This window comes from Cololabis saira, chromosome 1 (genome assembly GCF_033807715.1).
Source record: "Cololabis saira isolate AMF1-May2022 chromosome 1, fColSai1.1, whole genome shotgun sequence".
NCBI classification, from domain to species: domain Eukaryota; kingdom Metazoa; phylum Chordata; class Actinopteri; order Beloniformes; family Belonidae; genus Cololabis; species Cololabis saira.
The window spans coordinates 7,692,588-7,712,615 of NC_084587.1; the positions used below are offsets into that span (position 1 = coordinate 7,692,588).

Sequence of the window (20,028 nt, forward strand, 5' to 3'; positions counted from 1 at the left end):
CGAACTTTATCGTAGAGACATCGTTCAAACTTTGAAACACTCGGCCCGATAGTCTTTAAAGGACCATACAACTTCATCATTCTAGTTATTACGGTTTTTGCGATATTTAACTTTCAATTTAAAAAAAAAATCACTTTTATTTTGGACGCTTGTTGCTAGGCAACGGTTTATCGTACAGACATCATTACAACATTGACCAACCCGGGACGCTTTGTACTGCAACATATTTTAGTCTCGTCATGCTTGCTATTACGGTTTTTGAGATATTCCACATTGTTCATTTTGATGCTAACGGAACTTCGGATGCTTGTTGCGCGGCAACGCGGTATCGCAGAGACTTGGTTCCAACGTTAAAAGACTCAGGTTGATGTGGACTACAACATACTGAGGTCTCATTACGCTGTCGTTTACAGCTTTTGAGATATTAAAGCCAAATTGTCCCATTCTATCCTATGGGGCTTGTTACCATGGCAACAAAAACCAATGCATTTGTATGGGGGACCATGTGAATAAACAATCTGTTAATGCTGCCCGAACCGGAATGTGCACCCATGCATGGCATATATCGTTGGATGCGTCTCCATCGTGCCTCGATGGGCATTACTTTTCTCAGTCAAAAGTGTTACCGTGGCAACGCTAGATGCCATAAAGCAAAAAAAAAGGCAAAAATTCAGACGCTTATTGCTCGGTCGAACTTTATCGTAGAGACATCGTTCAAACTTTCAAACACTCGGCCCGATTGGCACTAACGGGCCGTACAAGCTCATTATGCCAATTATTAAAATTTTTGCGATATTGACCTTTCATTTTTTTTTTAAATTTCCATTTGACTTTGGACGCTTGTTGCTAGGCGACAGATTATCGTAGAGACATCGTACAAATGTTCCCCGACTCGGCACGCTGTGGCCGTCAACATATTCAAATTTCATGAAGCTGGGATTTAAGGAAATTTTATGTCAAAATCCATGCCAAATGGCCCCATTCATTCGGATGGGATTTTTTTACCACGGTGAAACAAAAACCTATCCATTAATGTAGCCTGAACCGCAACGTGCACCCATGCATGGCATACATCATTAGATGCGTCTCCATGTTGCCTCGATGGGCATTACTTTTTTCAGTCAAAAGTGTCACCGTGGGGGGCGCTAGACGCCAAAAAGCGCACACCTTTAATAACTATTGGGAGCACAGGAATGAATGCAATACAACTGTAAACACCTCAAACTGACATAGAACCACCCCGAACACAACCACTACAGCCCTAAACCAAAGCAGCTGGAGGGGTCGAATGGGCCGTAGGGCATGCCCATGTCAAAATTTCGTGAAATTTTCTAGTTTTTATTATTATTCTTATTCCGCACTTTTTTTCGTCCGTTAATACGGCCCGAACCGCAATGTGCACCCATGCATGGCATACATCGTTGGATGCGTCTCCATCGTGATTCGATGGGCATTACTTTTCTCCGTAATAGGGGTTACCGTGGCAACGCTAGTTGCCAAAAAGCAAAAAAAAAGGCGAAAATTCCCACGCTTATTGCTCGGCCGAACTTTATCGTAGAGACATCGTTCAAACTTTCAAACACTCGGCCCGATAGTCACTAAAGGACCATAAAACTTCATCATGCTACTTATCACGGTTTTTGCGATATTTAACTTTCAATTTAAAAAAAAAATCTATTTTATTTTGGACGCTTGTTGCTAGGCAACGGTTTATCGTACAGACATCATTACAACATTGACAAACCCGGGACGCTTTGTACTGCAACATATTTTAGTCTCGTCATGCTTGCTATTACGGTTTTTGAGATATTCCACATTGTTCATTTTGATGCTAACGGAACTTCGGATGCTTGTTGCGCGGCAACGCGGTATCGCAGAGACTTTGTTCCAACGTTAAAAGACTCAGGTTGATGTGGACTACAACATACTGAGGTCTCATTACGCTCTCGTTTACAGCTTTTGAGATATTAAAGCCAAATTGTCCCATTCTATCCTATGGGGCTTGTTACCATGGCAACAAAAACCTATGCATTTGTATGGGAGAGCATGTGAATAAACAATCTGTTAATACTGCTCGGGCCGCAATGTGCACCCATGCATGGCATATATCGTTGGATGCGTCTCCATCGTGCCTCGATGGGCATTACTTTTTTCAGTCAAAAGTGCTACCGTGGCAACGCTAGATGCCAAAAAGCCAAAAAAAAGGCGAAAATTCAGACGCTTATTGCTCGGCCGGACTTTATCGTAGAGACATAGTTCAAACTTTCAAACACTCGGCCCGATTGGCACTAACGGAGCCTAGAACCTCATTATGCCATTTTTTTTAAGTTTTTGTGATATTGACCTTTCATTTTTTTTTTAATTTCCGTTTGACTTTGGACGCTTGTTGCTAGGCAACAGATTATCGTAGAGACATCATACAAATGTTCCCTGACTCGGCACGCTGTGACCTTCAACGTATTAAAATTTCATGAAGCTGTGATTTAAGGAAAGTTTAATGTAAAATCCATGCCAAATGGCCCCATTCATTCGGATGGGTTTTTTTAAACCATGGTGGAAAAAAAACCTATCCGTTAACGTAGCCTGAACCGGAACGTGCACCCATGCATGGCATACATCGTTGGATGCGTCTCCATCGTGCCTCGATGGGCATTGCTTTTCTCAGTCAAAAGCGTTACCGTGGGGACGCTAGACGGCAAAAAGCGCGCCCCATTAATAGCTATTGGGAGCACAGGAATGAATGCAATACAACCGTAAACACCTCAAACTGACATAAAACCGCCCCGAACACAAACACTGCAGCCCCAAACCAGAGCAGCGAGAGGGCTCGAATGGGCGGTAGGGCATGCCCATATCAAAATTTCCAGAAATTTTCTAGTTTGTGTTTAGAGTTTTGAGAAAGTGAGGTAGTCTATCAGGAAATGTGTTTAAACAATGTGAAAAACTGTAAATGAATTTAGAAAAACTATTCTATTCCATCTTTTACATCGTATAATTTTATAGTGAATTATTTTTCATTGCTTTGATGAAATTAAAGAAACGCAATAAAGAAATCAGATTTTTGATGTCATTTTTATTTTGAGGATTCGAAAAAAACAACAAAATGCAATGTGCATAACATTATCTGGGCAACAGAGTGAAATAAAATGCAGCCTGCATTTATAAAAATAAAACGGCAGCCTTTTGAAAAGGTAAAGTATATAAAATCTAATTAATAGTTTAAGTTTGATTTCTGTGCAAATGCCAAGCAAATCAGTGCAAGGGTAAAACGCAGAAGCATCCTCTTCTCTTTTGACGCGCAACCAACCCAGCTATCCTCGGACCTGAGCAACAGAACACAATAATATTCCTAAGGTTCCAAATATATACTGACAAAAATCAGAAATCCCTTTATAAAAACGGCCACTTTGTTACTAAATATGTGCCTATGACAGGATTGTGTTCTTACCCGTTTAATGTGACTTCTGTTTTCGGACATCACTGGTGAGCTTCTCAACATCGGGCATGTAAGATGTAACTTAAATCTTGACGCAGGACTGCCAGCTCTCATCTGTGAGGCGGGTGCAATACTTTGATTTGATGTAGTTCATGTTTGAGAATATCTGTTCGCACAGGTATGTTGATCCAAAGACGGATAATACTTCAAATGCATACGTCTTCATGTTCAGATAACTGTCAGGAAGAGCATTCCATGTTTCATAGACACATTTCTCGGGTGTTTTAATTTCAATTTGTGGCTTTGGGCAAGCTGGGCTTTCTGGCGAGCAAACTCGGCTGTCAGATGTTTGAATTTGGACACCCATAAATCTTTTTCGGCTATATCAGCCCATTTCCATTTCAAGGTCAGCTTGATTTACTTCCTACTTATATTTCCCTCCCCTATCTTTTTCCATTTTCAAACATATTTTGAAAAGCTCCAGGAAGCCACTATGGCAGCGCTAAAGAGCCGCATGCGGCTCTAGAGCCGCGGGTTGGCAACGTGGCTTAAAAACCCACCTTTTTAAAAAAGCCTTTTCCGGATGATTTTATTCATGGTTGATTTTAACTTGTAGCACTTTGAGATTTGTTTTTAATGAAAAGTGCACTCGAAATAAAATGTATTATTATTATTATTATTATTATTATTATTATTATTATTATTATTACTGGGACTAGGCCTAAATATGCTGGGACTCGGCCTAACAAGGCAGGGATTACATCAAACTAGGCTGGGACTAAAGTGAGACTAGCCTGGGACTAGGCTAGGACTAGGCCTAATTTGGCCGGGACTAGCTTTGGAGTAGCCTAGGACTAGGTCTAACTAAACTGGGAATAGGCCTAACTATGCTGGGACTAGACCTAATTTGGCTGGTACTATGCTGGGACTAGGCTGGGACTAGGTTTAACTAGGCTAGGACTAAGCCTAACTATGCTGGCACTAGGCCTAACTAGGCTGGGACTAGGCTGGGACTAGCTTTGGAGTAGCCTAGGACTAACTAATTGGGAATAGGCCTAACTAGGCTGGGACTAGGCCTAACTAGGCCTAACTAGGCTGGCACTAGGCCTAACTAGGCTGGGACTAGGCCTAACTAGGCTGGGACTAGGCCTAACTAAGATCAGACTAGACCTAACTAGGCTGGGACTATACCTAACTAAGCCTAACTAGGCTGGGATTAGACCTAACTAGGCCTAACTAGGCTGGGATTAGACCTAACTAAGCCTAACTAGGCTGGGATTAGACCTAACTAGGCCTAACTAGGCTGGAACTAGGCCTAACTAGGATCGGACTAGACCTAACTAGGCTGGGACTATACCTAACTAAGCCTAACTAGGCTGGGACTAGACCTAACTAGGCCTAACTAGGCTGTGATTATGCTGGGACTAGGCCTAACTAGGCCTAACTAAAATGGGACTAGGCCTAACTAGGCCTAACTAGGCTGGGACTAGGCCTAACTAGGCCTAACTAGGATGGGACTAGGCCTAACTAGGCTGGGACTAGGCCTAACTAGGCCTAACTAGGATGGGACTAGGCCTAACTAGGCCTAACTAGGCTGTGATTATGCTGGGACTAGGCCTAACTAGGCTGGGACAGGGACAGTCCCGGTTGGCCGCAAGAGCTCTGGTGGAGCTTACTCAGAGCCAATCAAAATATATATAAACAAGCCAAAAAAGGAACATTACAACGGGAGAGAGGCGAGAGCGCGTTGGCAGTAAGGATGACCGGGGTCAAGGTGAGGCGGTCGCCTCGGAGCTGGAAGCAGCTGTGTCTGCATCTGCTTCTACCAGCAGCTACAGAGAGGAAGTATCTGACATTAACAGGAGGGTCGTCAGATCAACCACCTCCAAGAGAAGACCCGGCACGCTTTCATCCTCCTGAAGAAATCCAGAGGACGAGTGGAGGAAACAAACATGCCGATCTTTCAGTCTCAGAGCGGCAATAAAAGCTCCAGAGGAGATTTTTCGGAGAGTGTCTGGCCAGAGAGCGGCCGCATTATTCATCGTTACAAGGTAGTGGATTCTGCTTTGCATGTAAAATATTTGGGGAAGATAAAGAGAAGTCTCCATTTTTCCAGCGAAGTAGGTTACTGACTCTAGCAATGAAACTTTTGCCAGAGCGACGACTTAGTTTTAGGGGCGATAGTCATAAGTTTGGTCACTCCAATAATGGGAACTATTTGGGCTGCAAGGAGCTGATCAGTCAGTTTGATCCATATTTAAAGAAATGAGACTCATTAGCGCCACCTTCGCCACGATGGCTGTCGGGGGTACTGCAGCCAACAGCGAAGCCGGCACGGGAGAACGGGGAGAACGTGCATGCATCGTCATTTGACGTCACATCCGCAGGACAGCGCGGGAAATTCGGCCCCACAATTGCAGCACATTTTGCAGCACACAGCCTGTTCAAGGCAACGGAGAGATACGCTAGAGGGCTCATTCGTTTTGGTTTGGAACGCTTCATCTGACATTATTACTAGAAAACTTAAAACTTATACAAATTTTTTTCATAATGCCTGCCTCAATCCTGCCTCATGCTCCTTTAAAAGTCCATGAAAATCCATAAATCAGACAAAATAGGGATTAGGTGATGTCAGCTGCTGTCCGTTTGAAACTGGCCTCAAAACCACACTTCAGAAACTTTATGGTGATGCCACAGAAGGTTTGTTGGGTCCTCTGAATACAGCCTATGTTTAAACCTTCACTTTCTGAAGCCTCATTTCAATGCGTTTCCCATTCATATGCAAATCTATAATTACTGGCTAACAAATACCTACTTCCCCTTTGCGAAACAGCCATCTCTTTTTGCTATGCAGTCACTCAAACACGCCTGAGTCATTAACATAGTCCAATGTATTCAGTATTTGGACCATCTCCAGTTTTGTGTGCGAGACCTTTATTTGCCTCATCAGCCTGACATTACAGGGCAGCTCTGTCTGAACCTCCTTTATCCACACTGGCGAGAAATATCCAGACGAGCTGGAGATGAAGCTCGTGACCTGTGCCTCCAACAAGCTGCTACTATGCTTGAAATATAGATATTATTTTCTTTTGGAAAGAAAAGATGTGTTGTCACAATGCCAGTTTCCACGTAACAGTCTATGAAGAGCTGTCTGACATGTTCTTTATTTTCCTAATTTTTCCAGTGGACATCAAAGCAGGTTTTATGATCCAGTCATGTGAATAACTTCACATCTTTTTTTTTATTTATTTTTTTTACCTTGTCTGCACACATATTAATCGTTGATACCATGCCGGTAAAAACCTAAGGCATATATATGTGCATTATTATTATATTTAGTATATATACATATATATACGCATACATACATTTTTTTTTGTGTGAAGAATAACTTCACATCTTTATAAACATGCTTATTGTAACTGAAAGACATTTCAACCACATTCTCTGAACTGACTGTAATGCTTAGGAAAATAAGGCCATCTCTAAAAGGTTACTCACAAATGTCTGCATATATGTCAATGGTCAAACAAATGAGTTACAGGCATGCATGTTACAGGTGTAAAATTATGGCATGGACAAAGCAAGGAACTGAAAAGTTGCACAAGTTTGTATCAGCTTAAGAAAATGATTAAAAAAGAAAAGATAAGTGCCAACAAAAAAGAAGGAGAAAGAGAAAAAAATAGATAGAAGAGTGGTATTTTTGTTTGTTTTCTTGTTATAAATATGTGTATAGATAGATTGGTGTTCAGTAAGTCAACGTAATTGTATTAACAGAGAGGGGCAGGTATCATAAGTTTTCTTCTTCCTCCTCCTTTTCTTTCATGGTGATAATGTGTACTTCATGGAATGTTGTAAACATTATTAAGAATATATACCATGAATGTAATAAATGAAATGAAATGGTCGGTATTGCAATTTGTTAACCCCTTTATTTATGAGATATGAATGGATTTTGATTTTGCAGCAAATAAAAATGATCCTTGGGAGTTAACTTTGAATGCTTCTTTCCAGTTACTCCATTATATAAGGAACAAGAAGCATGTGTTCTTAGATGCCTTTGGATGTCTAACTTACTATACCAAGGTTGCCCTTAACAAAGAAAACTGCACTATAGTTGCAGTTCAGGTAAAACCTTGTTTTCACTTTGCACACACACAGTGGCCACGGTTACATGATGTTTTTTAATTCGGAATTAATTATTCCGAATTAAATAATTCAGAATTAAACTATTTTCCTTCGAGTTTACATGGAAAAAGTAATTCCGAATTGAGGTTTACATGGAAAACACGATTGATCGGCTTTATCCAATTCCGCTTAAAGGAGCTTGAGGCAGGATTGAGGCAGGATTTATGAAAAAAATGTGTATACGTTTTAAGTTTTCTAGTAATAATGTCAGATGAAGTGTTCCAAACCAAAAAGAATGAGCCCTCTAGCGTATCTCTCCGTTGCCTTGAACAGGCTGTGTGCTGCAAAATGTGCTGCAATTGTGGGGCCGAGTTTCCCGCGCTGTCCTGCGGATGTGACGCCAAATGACGCTGCATGCGCGTTCTCCCCGTTCTCCCGTGCTGGCTTCGCTGTTGGCTGCAGTACCCCCAACGGCCATCGAGGCGAAGGGTGGCGCTAATGAGTCTCATTTCTTAAAAGGAGCCTCATTCTCCTTTAAGGTCTGGGGGTTGGGAAGGTTCTGATTGGATAGGGGGGCGGACCGGAAGTTACGTCTACCGGAAGAAAAACTAACTTAGCCGCTACAACTTTGAAAAGCTCACAATTTTTATGTTTCTTGCCATCTGTTCTTTTAATTATTTCCAGATCCTCCAAGTTATTTATTAAATAAATGGTCTCTGCTCTTGACCACCGTTTACTGCGTGCTGCCATCTTGAAACTTTGTTTGGAAAACAAGCCCAGCGCGGAATATAAGCGTCATGGAGACAGACGGGCGAAGGAACGAGCAGAAAGAAAGACCGGAATTAATTTAAAGCGGAATGAGTGTATTCATGATCGCGGAATTATTCTATTCGGATTTAAAATCGGAATAAACCAGCCACTTACTTCGGAATTAAGTTTAATTCGGAATGGACATTTTCATTCGAAATTAGGTGTTTACATGGTAATTTTTACTCATTTAATTTTTTTCGGATTTAATTTTAATTCTGAATTAAAGAGGAAAAAAATTCCCATGTAAACGCGCTCAATGTTATATGAGGATGCTGAAAGAGAAATTTGCAGCGATTGTCAGTTCTAACCCCTTAGATCAGTGTCTCCCAACCTGGGGTCTGGGCCCCCCCTGGGGGGGCGCCAGAGATCTCTGGGGGGGCCAAAACTTTGTCTGCTTTGAGGATGTGCAGTTATAAAAATTATATTTGCCCATGTTAAATAAATAAAAAATCATAATAACACACCTAATGGAATACTGTAATCCAAGTCTGTATAAACCCACTTAGAAATATTTTGGTCATTTTAAAATACTAAGTTATTTATCAGGATAAAAACGTATTATTATCTCATTATTCAACATTTAATCATACTACTACTTTGACAGGTTGTTAAAGAATAATAATAATTAAAAAAAAAATTGCTCTCATATTAAACAACACATTTTTCAGAAATATTTTTATGTCCTTGCAATTATTTTTTGTGCGTATTTTTTACATTGGTGACACAAAATGAAGGTGAGAAAAACAAAGTCATATGTTTACAGGGAGAGAAATGTATCAAAAAAACATAATTAATGTTCATTTTTTTCAATTAAAGGTTTGTAACAAATAACTTTACTCTTTTGCTTTTACGTACGGGTCGGGGGGCCCGGCTGGTCTCAGTCACAAGTAGGGGGGGCTCCATGGAAAAAAGGTTGGGAACCACTGCCTTAGAGTTGTAATTGCTAATCCTTTTATAATGAACCGGTATTAAAGGCTAAGGACAAAACCTTGAAATTCATGAACTGTGACTATTTCTTATGTTAACGAAGCCCATTATCAGTTTTTGAAAAGATTAAACGTCTGATCCCCTGACATCTTTTATAATGAAAGTGCTGGAGTCTACAATGCTTCACAATGAATTCAGAGCTCTGCGAGTTAGGAAGCCGTCAGACGACAGGATGTCAGTGGGAGATGCTGTAGAGCTCCATCTAACAGCATTTAGAGGTGCCATGTTTGCTTGGGTAGCGTTCATTATCCATAGCTCATCTTTTAAGCACAGCCCCAAGGCTGCGTACAAGCCTTTATCCCTGTTACTTTAGGACTATTTGAGATGTTGATGAAGAGGGTTCAAATAAGAGGAGACATGCATTGTAATCACAGTTAGGGAAACAAAGTAGAGATGGGGAAAAAGTATGAAAAACCAACAAAATTCTAATAAATTGAAAAAAAAAAAATTCAAACTGGTGTACCGAAAGCATGAAAGGAAAATAGCAGAAGCAACTTGACAAAGGGAAGAGGCACCAAGAAGTTATATAATGAACATAAAGGAGCTATTCAAGCTCATGCCTCTCTATGCTCTTGTGAAGCCACGCTGTTGTAATTCATGCCGTGAATTATAACCACATTCAATTCAATTCAATTTTCTTTATATAGCGTCCAATACAACAAAAGTTGTCTCTAGACGCTTTCCAGAGATCCAGAACATGAACATGTGTTCATGTTCTGAACGTGTTTTGATCGGCTCCGTGCCGGTTTCGTGTTTTGTTTGTGGTTTTTTGTTGCAGATTTCCAGTGCTTGACGTGTGTCTCCGTGTGTTCCTGCTTCCTGGATTGGCAGTGGATGTCGTCACGTCATGAGTTCAGAGGTTTTGTTTACAAACTGATTTATTTGTTACACACACAGCCCCGGATGTAGAAAACAGGTCCTGGAAGCAGATCTAGTGATTCATAAAAGAAATGAAGCGTTTCGCGGCAATCATGTGTTATTTAGACGCTGCATCGTCTGTGTCCCGCTGTGCCCCCATCCGCTACCATTATATGGAGAAGCGGCTCGCAAAAAAAACCCTAATATCTTACGAAGGACTCCAAATGACACCGAACTTGCCTGGGTGAGTATACGACCATAAAAAATGCCAGAAATAAGGTCCAGGTTGTAAAAAAACGAACTTTCCCTTTAACAATTTTCATTTGTACTTTCATTTGAGTCACAACTGGTTAGACGATATTTTGACAATGCGTTAAAAATGAGGCCCCGGTCAGGCCTTGAAGCTTTTTCCAGGTGTAACTTGTGGCCCAATAATAAATAAATTGAATAATTTTTTTTTTTAATGAACTTCTAATAAACTGCAGCTTATAGCCACGACTGTTTGATTTCAGTGAAAACTTATTTCACCCGTACAACATTGACTAGCTGAAATGAAGGACACAGTCAGAAATGTCATGCCCTCAATAAGTTATGGGATTTAGCTTTTGCCATCCTTTTGAAGAAAATAAAGTCAAGAGAGAGAGGAGTTTGAAGCACAGCCTTGGAGATGTATGTGTGGCCTGTGATGGCAGTACTAATGAAAAAGAAAAAGTACAGTGAAAGCAACATATGCTGCCTTTGAATGCACATGTTTTCTGGCGACATTCATGCATTTTTCAACAAAGAAAGGAAGAAAAGGTCAGAGCCACATGGTTTTCAATCATATGGTTCTCGGAGTTAACAACCATCTACCACTGTGAGCTCCTGTCAACACTGGCCGGTAACGATAACCGTTTATGGTGTTAAAACGAACACATTTACACATATCGTTTATATCGATGGAGCATCGTAAGCAAGTGTGGCTAGTGTGTTTCTGTGTGCTGTGTGGATTATGTTCTCACTGCAAACGAACCGCTCCAGGTCTGGAATGGAAGCGAGCCGAGACCACCTCTCCTAGGAGATCTCGGCTCGCTTGTTTTGTTCCGCATCAAAGCGCGATTGCTGTGTTCACATATACCAAACGATCCGATCTTTAGGGGGAAACGCTCTCTGTTTCGGAACAACTACTCCAAACAGGTTTGAAAGCACCCTTAGTTTACTTTGAATCTCCAATAAGACAAACTTTAATTGAGAAGTTGTCCAAGTGTCTTCTTTCTCACATCAACGAGCACGCATGTTTAAAACACCTAACAGAACCGAATTGATAAGGGATATCAATAATCAAACTGGAATTGCTAAATTCTTAACAATTCACATTCCAACTGTCATGTCTTGATAATGTGTATCAAGCCTGACTTATGGTGGGAACGCCATCACCTCGACGCCGTCTTGTAGCATTGGAAGTTCTGTGTTGACATCCTGAGCATCGTAAAGGCCACAAACTAATTCAAAACTCTCAGGGGTGAGCTGGTTGCGCAGAGTCTCAGTACAGAGGGGGCGGAGCATTCTCCATGGGCCCTTATGTTAGTCAATTTAACGTTCAACAACACCTCATCTTACCCATCAAACAACATTTATTTTAACTTTTATTGACCCAAGCAAGCCTATAGGCCTATGCTGCAGAAAGCAGAGTAAAGTCACAAACTTGTTCAGAAGAACACGCACGCACGCACGCACGCACGCACGCACGCACGCACGCACGCACGCACGCACGCACGCACGCACGCACGCACGCACGCACGCACGCACGCACGCACGCACGCACGCACGCACGCACGCACGCACGCACGCACGCACGCACGCACGCACGCACGCACGCACGCACGCACGCACACACACACACACACACACACACACACACACACACACACACACACACACACACACACACACACACACACACACACACACACACACACACACACACACACAGACACACACACACACACACAGGCCTGACAGCTGTCAATCACACGGCGCTGAAAACTCAGATAGTCACGGACTGACTCAGTTCCATCTTTGATTCAGCTTAAATACAAAAAAAACATAACTGGTCTAAAATTACACAATCTATTTAGATAGATATAGACACAGCGGTCTATAACATCATTTCTGAGCTCTATAACAGAGAATAGACTCGGCGGTCTAGTTGACAACAACACGAAGCACATTCAAATAGGCCGGTGGTCAAAGCTCCCACAACATTCTGATGAAGACATTATTTAAGAAGGTTACACTGACTCACCAATGGTAGTTGACTCTTCCATAACCCTTGGCCCGAACAAAATAATCCAGGTTACGTAGAAAACAGGGTAACATTCAAAACTTGTACATGCTTAGTCCTCTTTTAAAGTTTAGCGCTCATCTCCTTCATGGCAGCAAACTTGCAGAGTCTGCAAATTGGCTGTAACTGTTACAGCCAATCAGCGTTGGCTCACGGCCCCGATGCGTTCAGGATAGTTGTACAGTAAGAATTAGCCTACACTGGCCGCACAATGCACATTTTAACGTAATTATAGCCTACAATTTACTATTATAGATGAACGTATCACACAAAACGGGGCCCTATCATTGGGCCCTATGAGCTTGTGGGCCCGGTGGCGACCGCCCCCTCGCCCCCTCTCTGGCTCCACTACTGTGGTTGCGGGTTTACCTTCTGATTTTGCTTGAGAGAGGACGTTGTTGGAGTCGGAGCTGATCGATTAGCAAATGCTTTTACAGTAAATGTTGCATCGTAAATGAAAGAGAAGGTATGCAAGGAGGTGTTCTGTAGGCCCTTCAAACGAGACCAGCAGGAGGAACAAAGCAGAAACGCAGCACAGAGGACACATCACAGCCCTCGCGGTCTGTGTTTCGTTGACATGTAGCCAGAAATGTTTGGAGGTCTGCAGAGAAGCATAAATGAGGCTTCAGTTCGTGTCAGTAATCGTGACTTCAAGACAATCCAGACTGTGCTGGATTAGATGTCTGGGATGAAATCCTCCCATCAGCTCACTTTAACCCTTGTGCTGTCTTTGGGTCAAGGAAGGAGGAAGGGAAGAAGGGAGAAAGAAGGAAGAATTAAAAGAAGGAAAGAAAGAAGGAAGGAAGGGAGAAAAGAAGGAAGGAAGGAAGGAAGGAAGGAATGAAGAATGAAAAGAAGGAAAGAAAGAAGCAAGGAAGGGAGGAAAGAAGGAAGGAAGGAAGGAAGGAAGGAAGGAAGGAAGGAAGGAAGGAAGGAAGGAAGGAAGGAAGGAAGGAATGAAGAATGAAAAGAAGGAAAGAAAGAAGCAAGGAAGGGAGGAAAGAAGGAAGGAAGGAAGGAAGGAAGGAAGGAAGGAAGGAAGGAAGGAAAGAATGAAGAATGAAAAGAAGGAAAGAAAAAAGGAAGGAAGGGAGAAAAGAAGGAAGGAAGGAAGGAAGGAAGGAAGGAAGGAAGGAAGGAAGAATGAAAAGAAGGAAAGAAAGAAGGAAGGGAGGAAAGAAGGAATGAAGGAAGGAAGGAAGGAGGGAAGGAAGGAAAGAATGAAGAATGAAAAGAACGAAAGAAAGAAGGAAGGAAGGGAGAAAAGAAGGAAGGAAGGAAGGAAGGAAGGAAGGAAGGAAGGAAGGAAGGAAGGAAGGAAGGAAGAAAGAATGAAAAGAAGGAAAGAAAGAAGGAAGGAAGGGAGGAAAGAAGGATGGAAGGAAGGGAGGGAGGGAGGGAGGGAGGGAGGGAAGAAGGAAGGAGAGAGCAGGAGGAAAGAAGGATAGGAGAATTAGGTCATTTTGACCCAAAGACAGTACAAGGGTTAAATCGTTTAATTACAGGATTCAACAGGCTGGATGTCGGTCATTTATTGCAGTGGATTTGTATTTTTTTGGTGTATGTGAAATCAAGGGGCTTCATGTCAGCTGTATCTGGATCCAGCAGCCTTATGTTTAACCCCAGACTGTTGCAGATTATTCTTTTAACCAACACTCAGGTTAAAAATGATGTCAGAATGTTTTCAGTCAAGCTGTTCATTAACCGGTGAACTGACGACGTACCTCTGATGGAGCTGCTGGCCGACCACGGGGGGATGTTGTTGCGTCTCTGGTAGAAAAGGATGTAAGCTCCTTTGGTGACCACTTCCTCCTGAGGCACCAGGTCCACGCTGCTGTCGTCGTAGCTGTACCACTGGGCATCCACCGAGTTCCTGCAGTAAGCTGGGGGGGGGGGGGGAATTAACCATAACCACCTTTAGATAAGACATTTATAGGTGCAGATCACAAAAAGCTAAAAACATCTCAAAGAAACTCTTTTTTAACTTGCTTTTTTTATTTTTATTATTATTATTATGGGCATGGCAAGTAGTGGCATGACCATTACAATTGTCCAGATTGGCCCAAAGGGCAATGTTGCTAGCATTTTGCTAACAAGCTAAAGTCGCAAAAGTCCCACTGCGCACCAGCGGGGGTACAGCATGACCCCGCTCTGATGTGGAAAAAAAAAATCCCCAAAAAATAATACACGGCTGGAAAAACCTGGAAAAATGAAGGCGATATATTAGTATACAGAAAAGGTTTCCCTTTTCTTCCTTATTATTATTCCGCACTCTTTTTTCGTCCGCGTCTTACGGTTTGCGGCGCAAACTTTGCGCCATGGAGAGTGGATGGAAAGCAGGATATAGTCGCAAGCCCAAAATGAAATTTGACGTGTTGGAGTTATAGAGATATTAGTGGAAGAGGCAAATTGTTGTGCCGTATTCAGCACCCCTGCCGTGAAAAGCACCCCCTCGTATATTCAATGATAAGTAGACCAAGAAAAAAAACAACACACTGACACTTCAATATATTTATATATACACACTCACACAAACACATACTAAGGAGTTTATATTATATATATTAACAAATATTATGGAAGACAACACAGTAAGCAGGCTATTAATTAATGACATCAATAACCATTTACCCGATTTTTTTTTTACCCGAATCCATGAGCGCATTTAAACATGAATCATTAACACAAAACTGGACGCTAAACAGAACATGGACAACAGAACATGAACAGAACACGGAATGAGAATATCATTTTTGTCAGACGAGGGGGTGCTTTTCACGGCAGGGGTGCTGAATACGGCACAACACCGGGGTATGACAGCAGAACAAGTATAGGCGCACAATGAGAAACAATTTTTTCTCCATGAAAACACGTGATTTATTTATTATCACAAATAAAAAAAATTAATGTGCCTCCTGTGGCAACCTTTTGCTGAATAATACTCGATTTAACATTCAAATAAAATATTTCTCCTTTTGCATGTGGAGATTAGCACTTTCCTTTCGAACGTATTAAATACAGACGCAATCACAATCCACGCAAAAACGTTCAGGCTTGGTAAATCTCATTGCGTGTGGTAAATGGACCAATTTGCATCTTTCCCTCCCAGTATTTAGCGATTTCTGGCAGGTACGCCCCATATTGATTATTCATCAGGGCAAAAGTACTAAATGGATTGCGTGTGCTATTTTGCGCATTTGAGAGACGCAGTCCTCTTTGCACGCTGTTAGTAGATCAGCTGGCACTTTGGTTTGCGGGTGCTGTCAAGTTTGCACACGTTTTTACACACGCAAACCTTTAGTAAATCGGGCCCTTTCAGACTTGAATGAACTCATTTGAACTAGAGGTTTGCATTTAAACTCATTTGTTAAACTAGCAAGGATGAATTTAATAAAATGACTAATATTGCAGCTTTCAGGTTTGTCCTTCACAAGTTCTTTTTTTTTTAATGATTTAGTTTAATATAACATATTTAACGTTCTTTTGAGCTTTTTTTTCCCTTTCAAGGTTTCTGCAGTGGAGCTCTCCATCTATTCATTAAAGACTTTCATCTCAGTGGATGACCTTCAGCCTTATTTTTGGTGGTGTTTCAGTGAAATTCAGTGAAAACTGTTTAAAGTTCCATTATTTACACTAAGATCTCTTGTATTAATGATGGGTTTGAGGGACAATGGATTCATCACTTCCTTTGCCAACCTTCTAACCCTGGGACAGGTCAAATCTGGACTCAGACCATTTTTTTTCTAAACTGATGATGCGTTGCTAGTCCTGAGACATGGGTGATTTTCTTAAGTGATGTGGAAAGGCTGGCATTTTTGCTATTTAACACTTTTGCAAATTTAACCATTGGTTTTTTCTTTGATAACATGAGATTTCTTTGATTGGGGGTTTTGGTTCGTGCTTAGCAATACAGGGTGACAATTATTCATTCATTAATAACACCCCTGTATAATTTGTTTAACACTATCTGGTTGACTATCTGGACTGAAACTGGGTGCATTAGATTCCCATGACTAAAAGACTTGAGTGATGATTCAATTTTCAGTGGATTTAATTCATCTGTTGCGTGCAAGTGAGTCAAAATCAGATATTTCGATGCAGGAATGACACAGAATAAGAGATGCATAGTCATTTTGAACACCACGACGTGATGATTAAACGCTACGATTTTCATAAACAGGTCATTGAGACACCAGAGCTCATCTTTCAACAAAATATGAGTCTGCACACTCCCTGTTCCCAGTCCAAGGCTAATATTTCCATCACAAGTGCCATCAGAGTGCTGTCCAATTTTCCCCCGTTTAGTCTGCACCGTGACAATGACCCCGATATACGAGCCACTCAGAAAAAAAGGAAGAAGAGTCCTGGATGTGATAATCGAGTTAAGAGTAAAAGCCTTCCTACTTGTATTCAGCATTTATTTAGATTAAAACAAACAAATTATAATTTAAGAAGGCTATGAGTCTTTGAAACAATTTTATGTGAGGACTAAAGTTAAATACAGATGTGTTTCATTTTTGGGAGTCAAATTATGGAATGGACTTTGTGATGAACTGAAATATTGAAAGACAAAATAATTAAGTATTACAATGAAAATGATTTAAATATATCTTAATATGCAGAGCAATTTAGAGTACATTTTCTTTTCTTTCTTTTCTTTTGTATTACTGATAAACTCGGTTATCTTTTTGAAGGTACAGGATGGGCAGAAATAAGCTTCGACTTCAGCTACTCCTTTTTCGGTTACACAGAGTTTGTTTGTTATTGTTTTATAGTGTAAATATGTAGGATAACGATTTGTCAGTTACATGCACACAAGTTAAAAATCGATTTCCCAATTCTAAATCGATTCTCATATTAATTCCTAAAAATCGATTCATATGTGTAGATCAATTTTTTTTTTTTGAATTTTATTTATTTATGTATTTTCTTTTTCATTACATTACAACTTTTGGTTATTTTTTTGTTTATCCCCAAAAAAGGAATGTTTTGTTGGACACGAGAATAACTGGTGCCATGTCTTTGCCTTTAAATATGTTTAAAGGTATGAAAACATTAAAGTGTTAGGTTATAATTGTATAAATTGTCTATATTTCATTACTTTATATACCAGGGGTCGGCAACCTCAGGCACGCGTGCCATGATTGGCACGCGGCGGCATAATCATTGGCACACTGGAAAAGGCCCGCTCGGTTGGTCTCAGCAAAAAATGTCCGCGGTTTCCGCGGAACGGGAAAAAAAAATAAAAAAGTAGGGTTACGGCGTAGGTTCTGCGTCGATTTAACGCAGGACCATAAATCAGCCTTCACAGACAGACAGCCAGGACGCGGCAGCAGCAGAAATGAAGAGGAGCGGCAGCTCAGTTTAAAACACATTTTTGCAGCGGGACAAAAAAGCAGCAGCACTGCTTTTTTGCATCAGGTAGGCTGTGCAGAGATGAGTGTGGGCTTGCCACCCGCCCCTTGAAATACGGAATTGTTACGTAATTGGGAATTAAAAGTTGCGTTCCGTATTGAACCAATACGGAACCCCTTTGCGCTCCGTTGCCTAGTTAAGCCTCATTTATGGTTCCGCGTTAAATCGACGCAGAGCCTACGGCGTAGAGTACGCGGCGACCCGCAACGTACGGCGTAGGTTCTGCGTTGGTCTGACGCAGAACCATAAATCAGCCTTTACCTCTCACTGCTGCTAACTGCACCGACACGCGCGGCTTTAAACAAAAAAAAAAGTCAAGTCAAGATGTCTCCAGAGGCTCCAGACACCCCACCTCGTCCTAAAAGAGGAAACAGAGGTCTCCCGGAGGTGTGTCAGGCAGCATGCTGCAGGAACCTCCACAAACGTAATATAACGTCACAGAGGAGCCAGGCATCTGTTGCACAGTTCCTCATACCTGAAACATCCCCTGAGCTTGATATGGTGTGATACGGGACATTTATTATGCTCTTATTTATTGGTCATAATATACAAGTGAAGGTCGGAAAATTAGAATATATTGCTAAACTTAATTAGTTTCAATAAATTCAACTAAAGGTGAAACAAATATATTATTTCCCACTACATGCAAAGTGAGATATTTCAAGCCTTTATTTGTTATAATTTTGATGATTATGGCCCACAGCTAATGAAAACCCCAAATAAAAAATCTCAAAAAATTTGAATATTTTATGAAATCAATAAAGAATTAAATAATCAAAATTATAACAAATAGTTCAGTGGAGCTCCTCATCACTGAACTTTGAGCAGATCTGTTCGGAGTTCCACACCACAGTTCTGAAAGACAAGGAGCTGCTTGTCTTTTGTAGTTTTGTCAATTAATTTAGGTGTGAAAGGGGGATTCTGGCCATTGTAGAAGTTTAAGATATAATTATCTTGATTTCAAGATTTATTCATGCATGAAGAATTACCCATGATGATGAATGCGTGTTATTATGTTATCAAAATGCATCATTCTTTGCAAAAATTCTGATTTTTTGTGTGTATTCTTGCATTGATAAAAGATGTGATTATGGAGCTTTGAGACCACCAGAATGCACCATTTTGAGTCTATTTTTCAAAATTTTCCAGGGGGGCATGCCCCCGGACCCCCCTAGAGGGTTTGGGCGCGATGCGCCCTCACTTGTCCGCGTCAAGAATTTTCCTCTTTTTTTAGGACAAGCTGTTCTGATGCTTGTAAAATATGCTTGCATGTGGCCTGTATAGAATATAATTCCAGGTGTGTTGGAAATGTTTTTGTATTTTGTGTCATACCTTAATGTAACTTTGTTTTAGCCTGCTGTTGATTATGGCACATTCATTCACAAGAAAATTTCACACTGGCACTCCATGTCAAAAAGGTTGCCGACCCCTGTTATATACTGTCTTGGGGTCACATCGATTCTGAATCTTAAGAATCGGAATCGAATCGATTCTTGACATTTGAATCGATCCCCAGCCCTATTCATGATACGGCCTCTGTGATGCTGTTCTGAAGTCTGAGATTTGATTTTGCTTTTGTAATGTTGAAAGAAATAAACGAGTACATTTCATATTCGTGAAAACATTCTTACGCGTCAGTATTTTATCAGATCTAATTTAAGACTTTCTCCATCTAGGGTGGCCTGGAAGGGTCGACCTAGTACTAAAAAACTATTTATTAAATTAAGGGCATTTAAATTCATGGATTTAGTGGAATACAAAATAGCATTGATAATGTACAAAGTGTTCAACAGATTGTTACCTAGTAAAATTGTAAGCATGTTTAAAATAAGAGTAAGTAGATATGAGCTTCGAGGGAAACGTATGATTGAAAAACCAAAGTCTAGGACTAAAATTAAAGATCAATGTATTACTGTAAGGGGTGTAAATATATGGAATGCACTTGATGAAAAATTGAAGATGTGCCAGTCGATTCATGCATTCAAACGTTTTTTTTAAGTTTAATGTGTTTGAAAAATATGAGGGATCCAGTAGATGATACTATTACGGAATTATGTTCGGGATTGTGTAA

General features: G+C 40.9%; 1 protein-coding gene across 1 annotated transcript in view; it reads right to left on the reverse strand.

Moving 5' to 3' along the window:
• Positions 1–20,028, reverse strand: part of usp43a (ubiquitin specific peptidase 43a) — a 305,451-nt gene that overhangs the window by 47,234 nt on the left and 238,189 nt on the right. Inside the window, exon 15 of the mRNA XM_061733346.1 lies at positions 14,267–14,425. Coding sequence (XP_061589330.1) covers positions 14,267–14,425 — 159 coding nt within the window. The remainder of the gene's footprint in view (positions 1–14,266; positions 14,426–20,028) is intronic.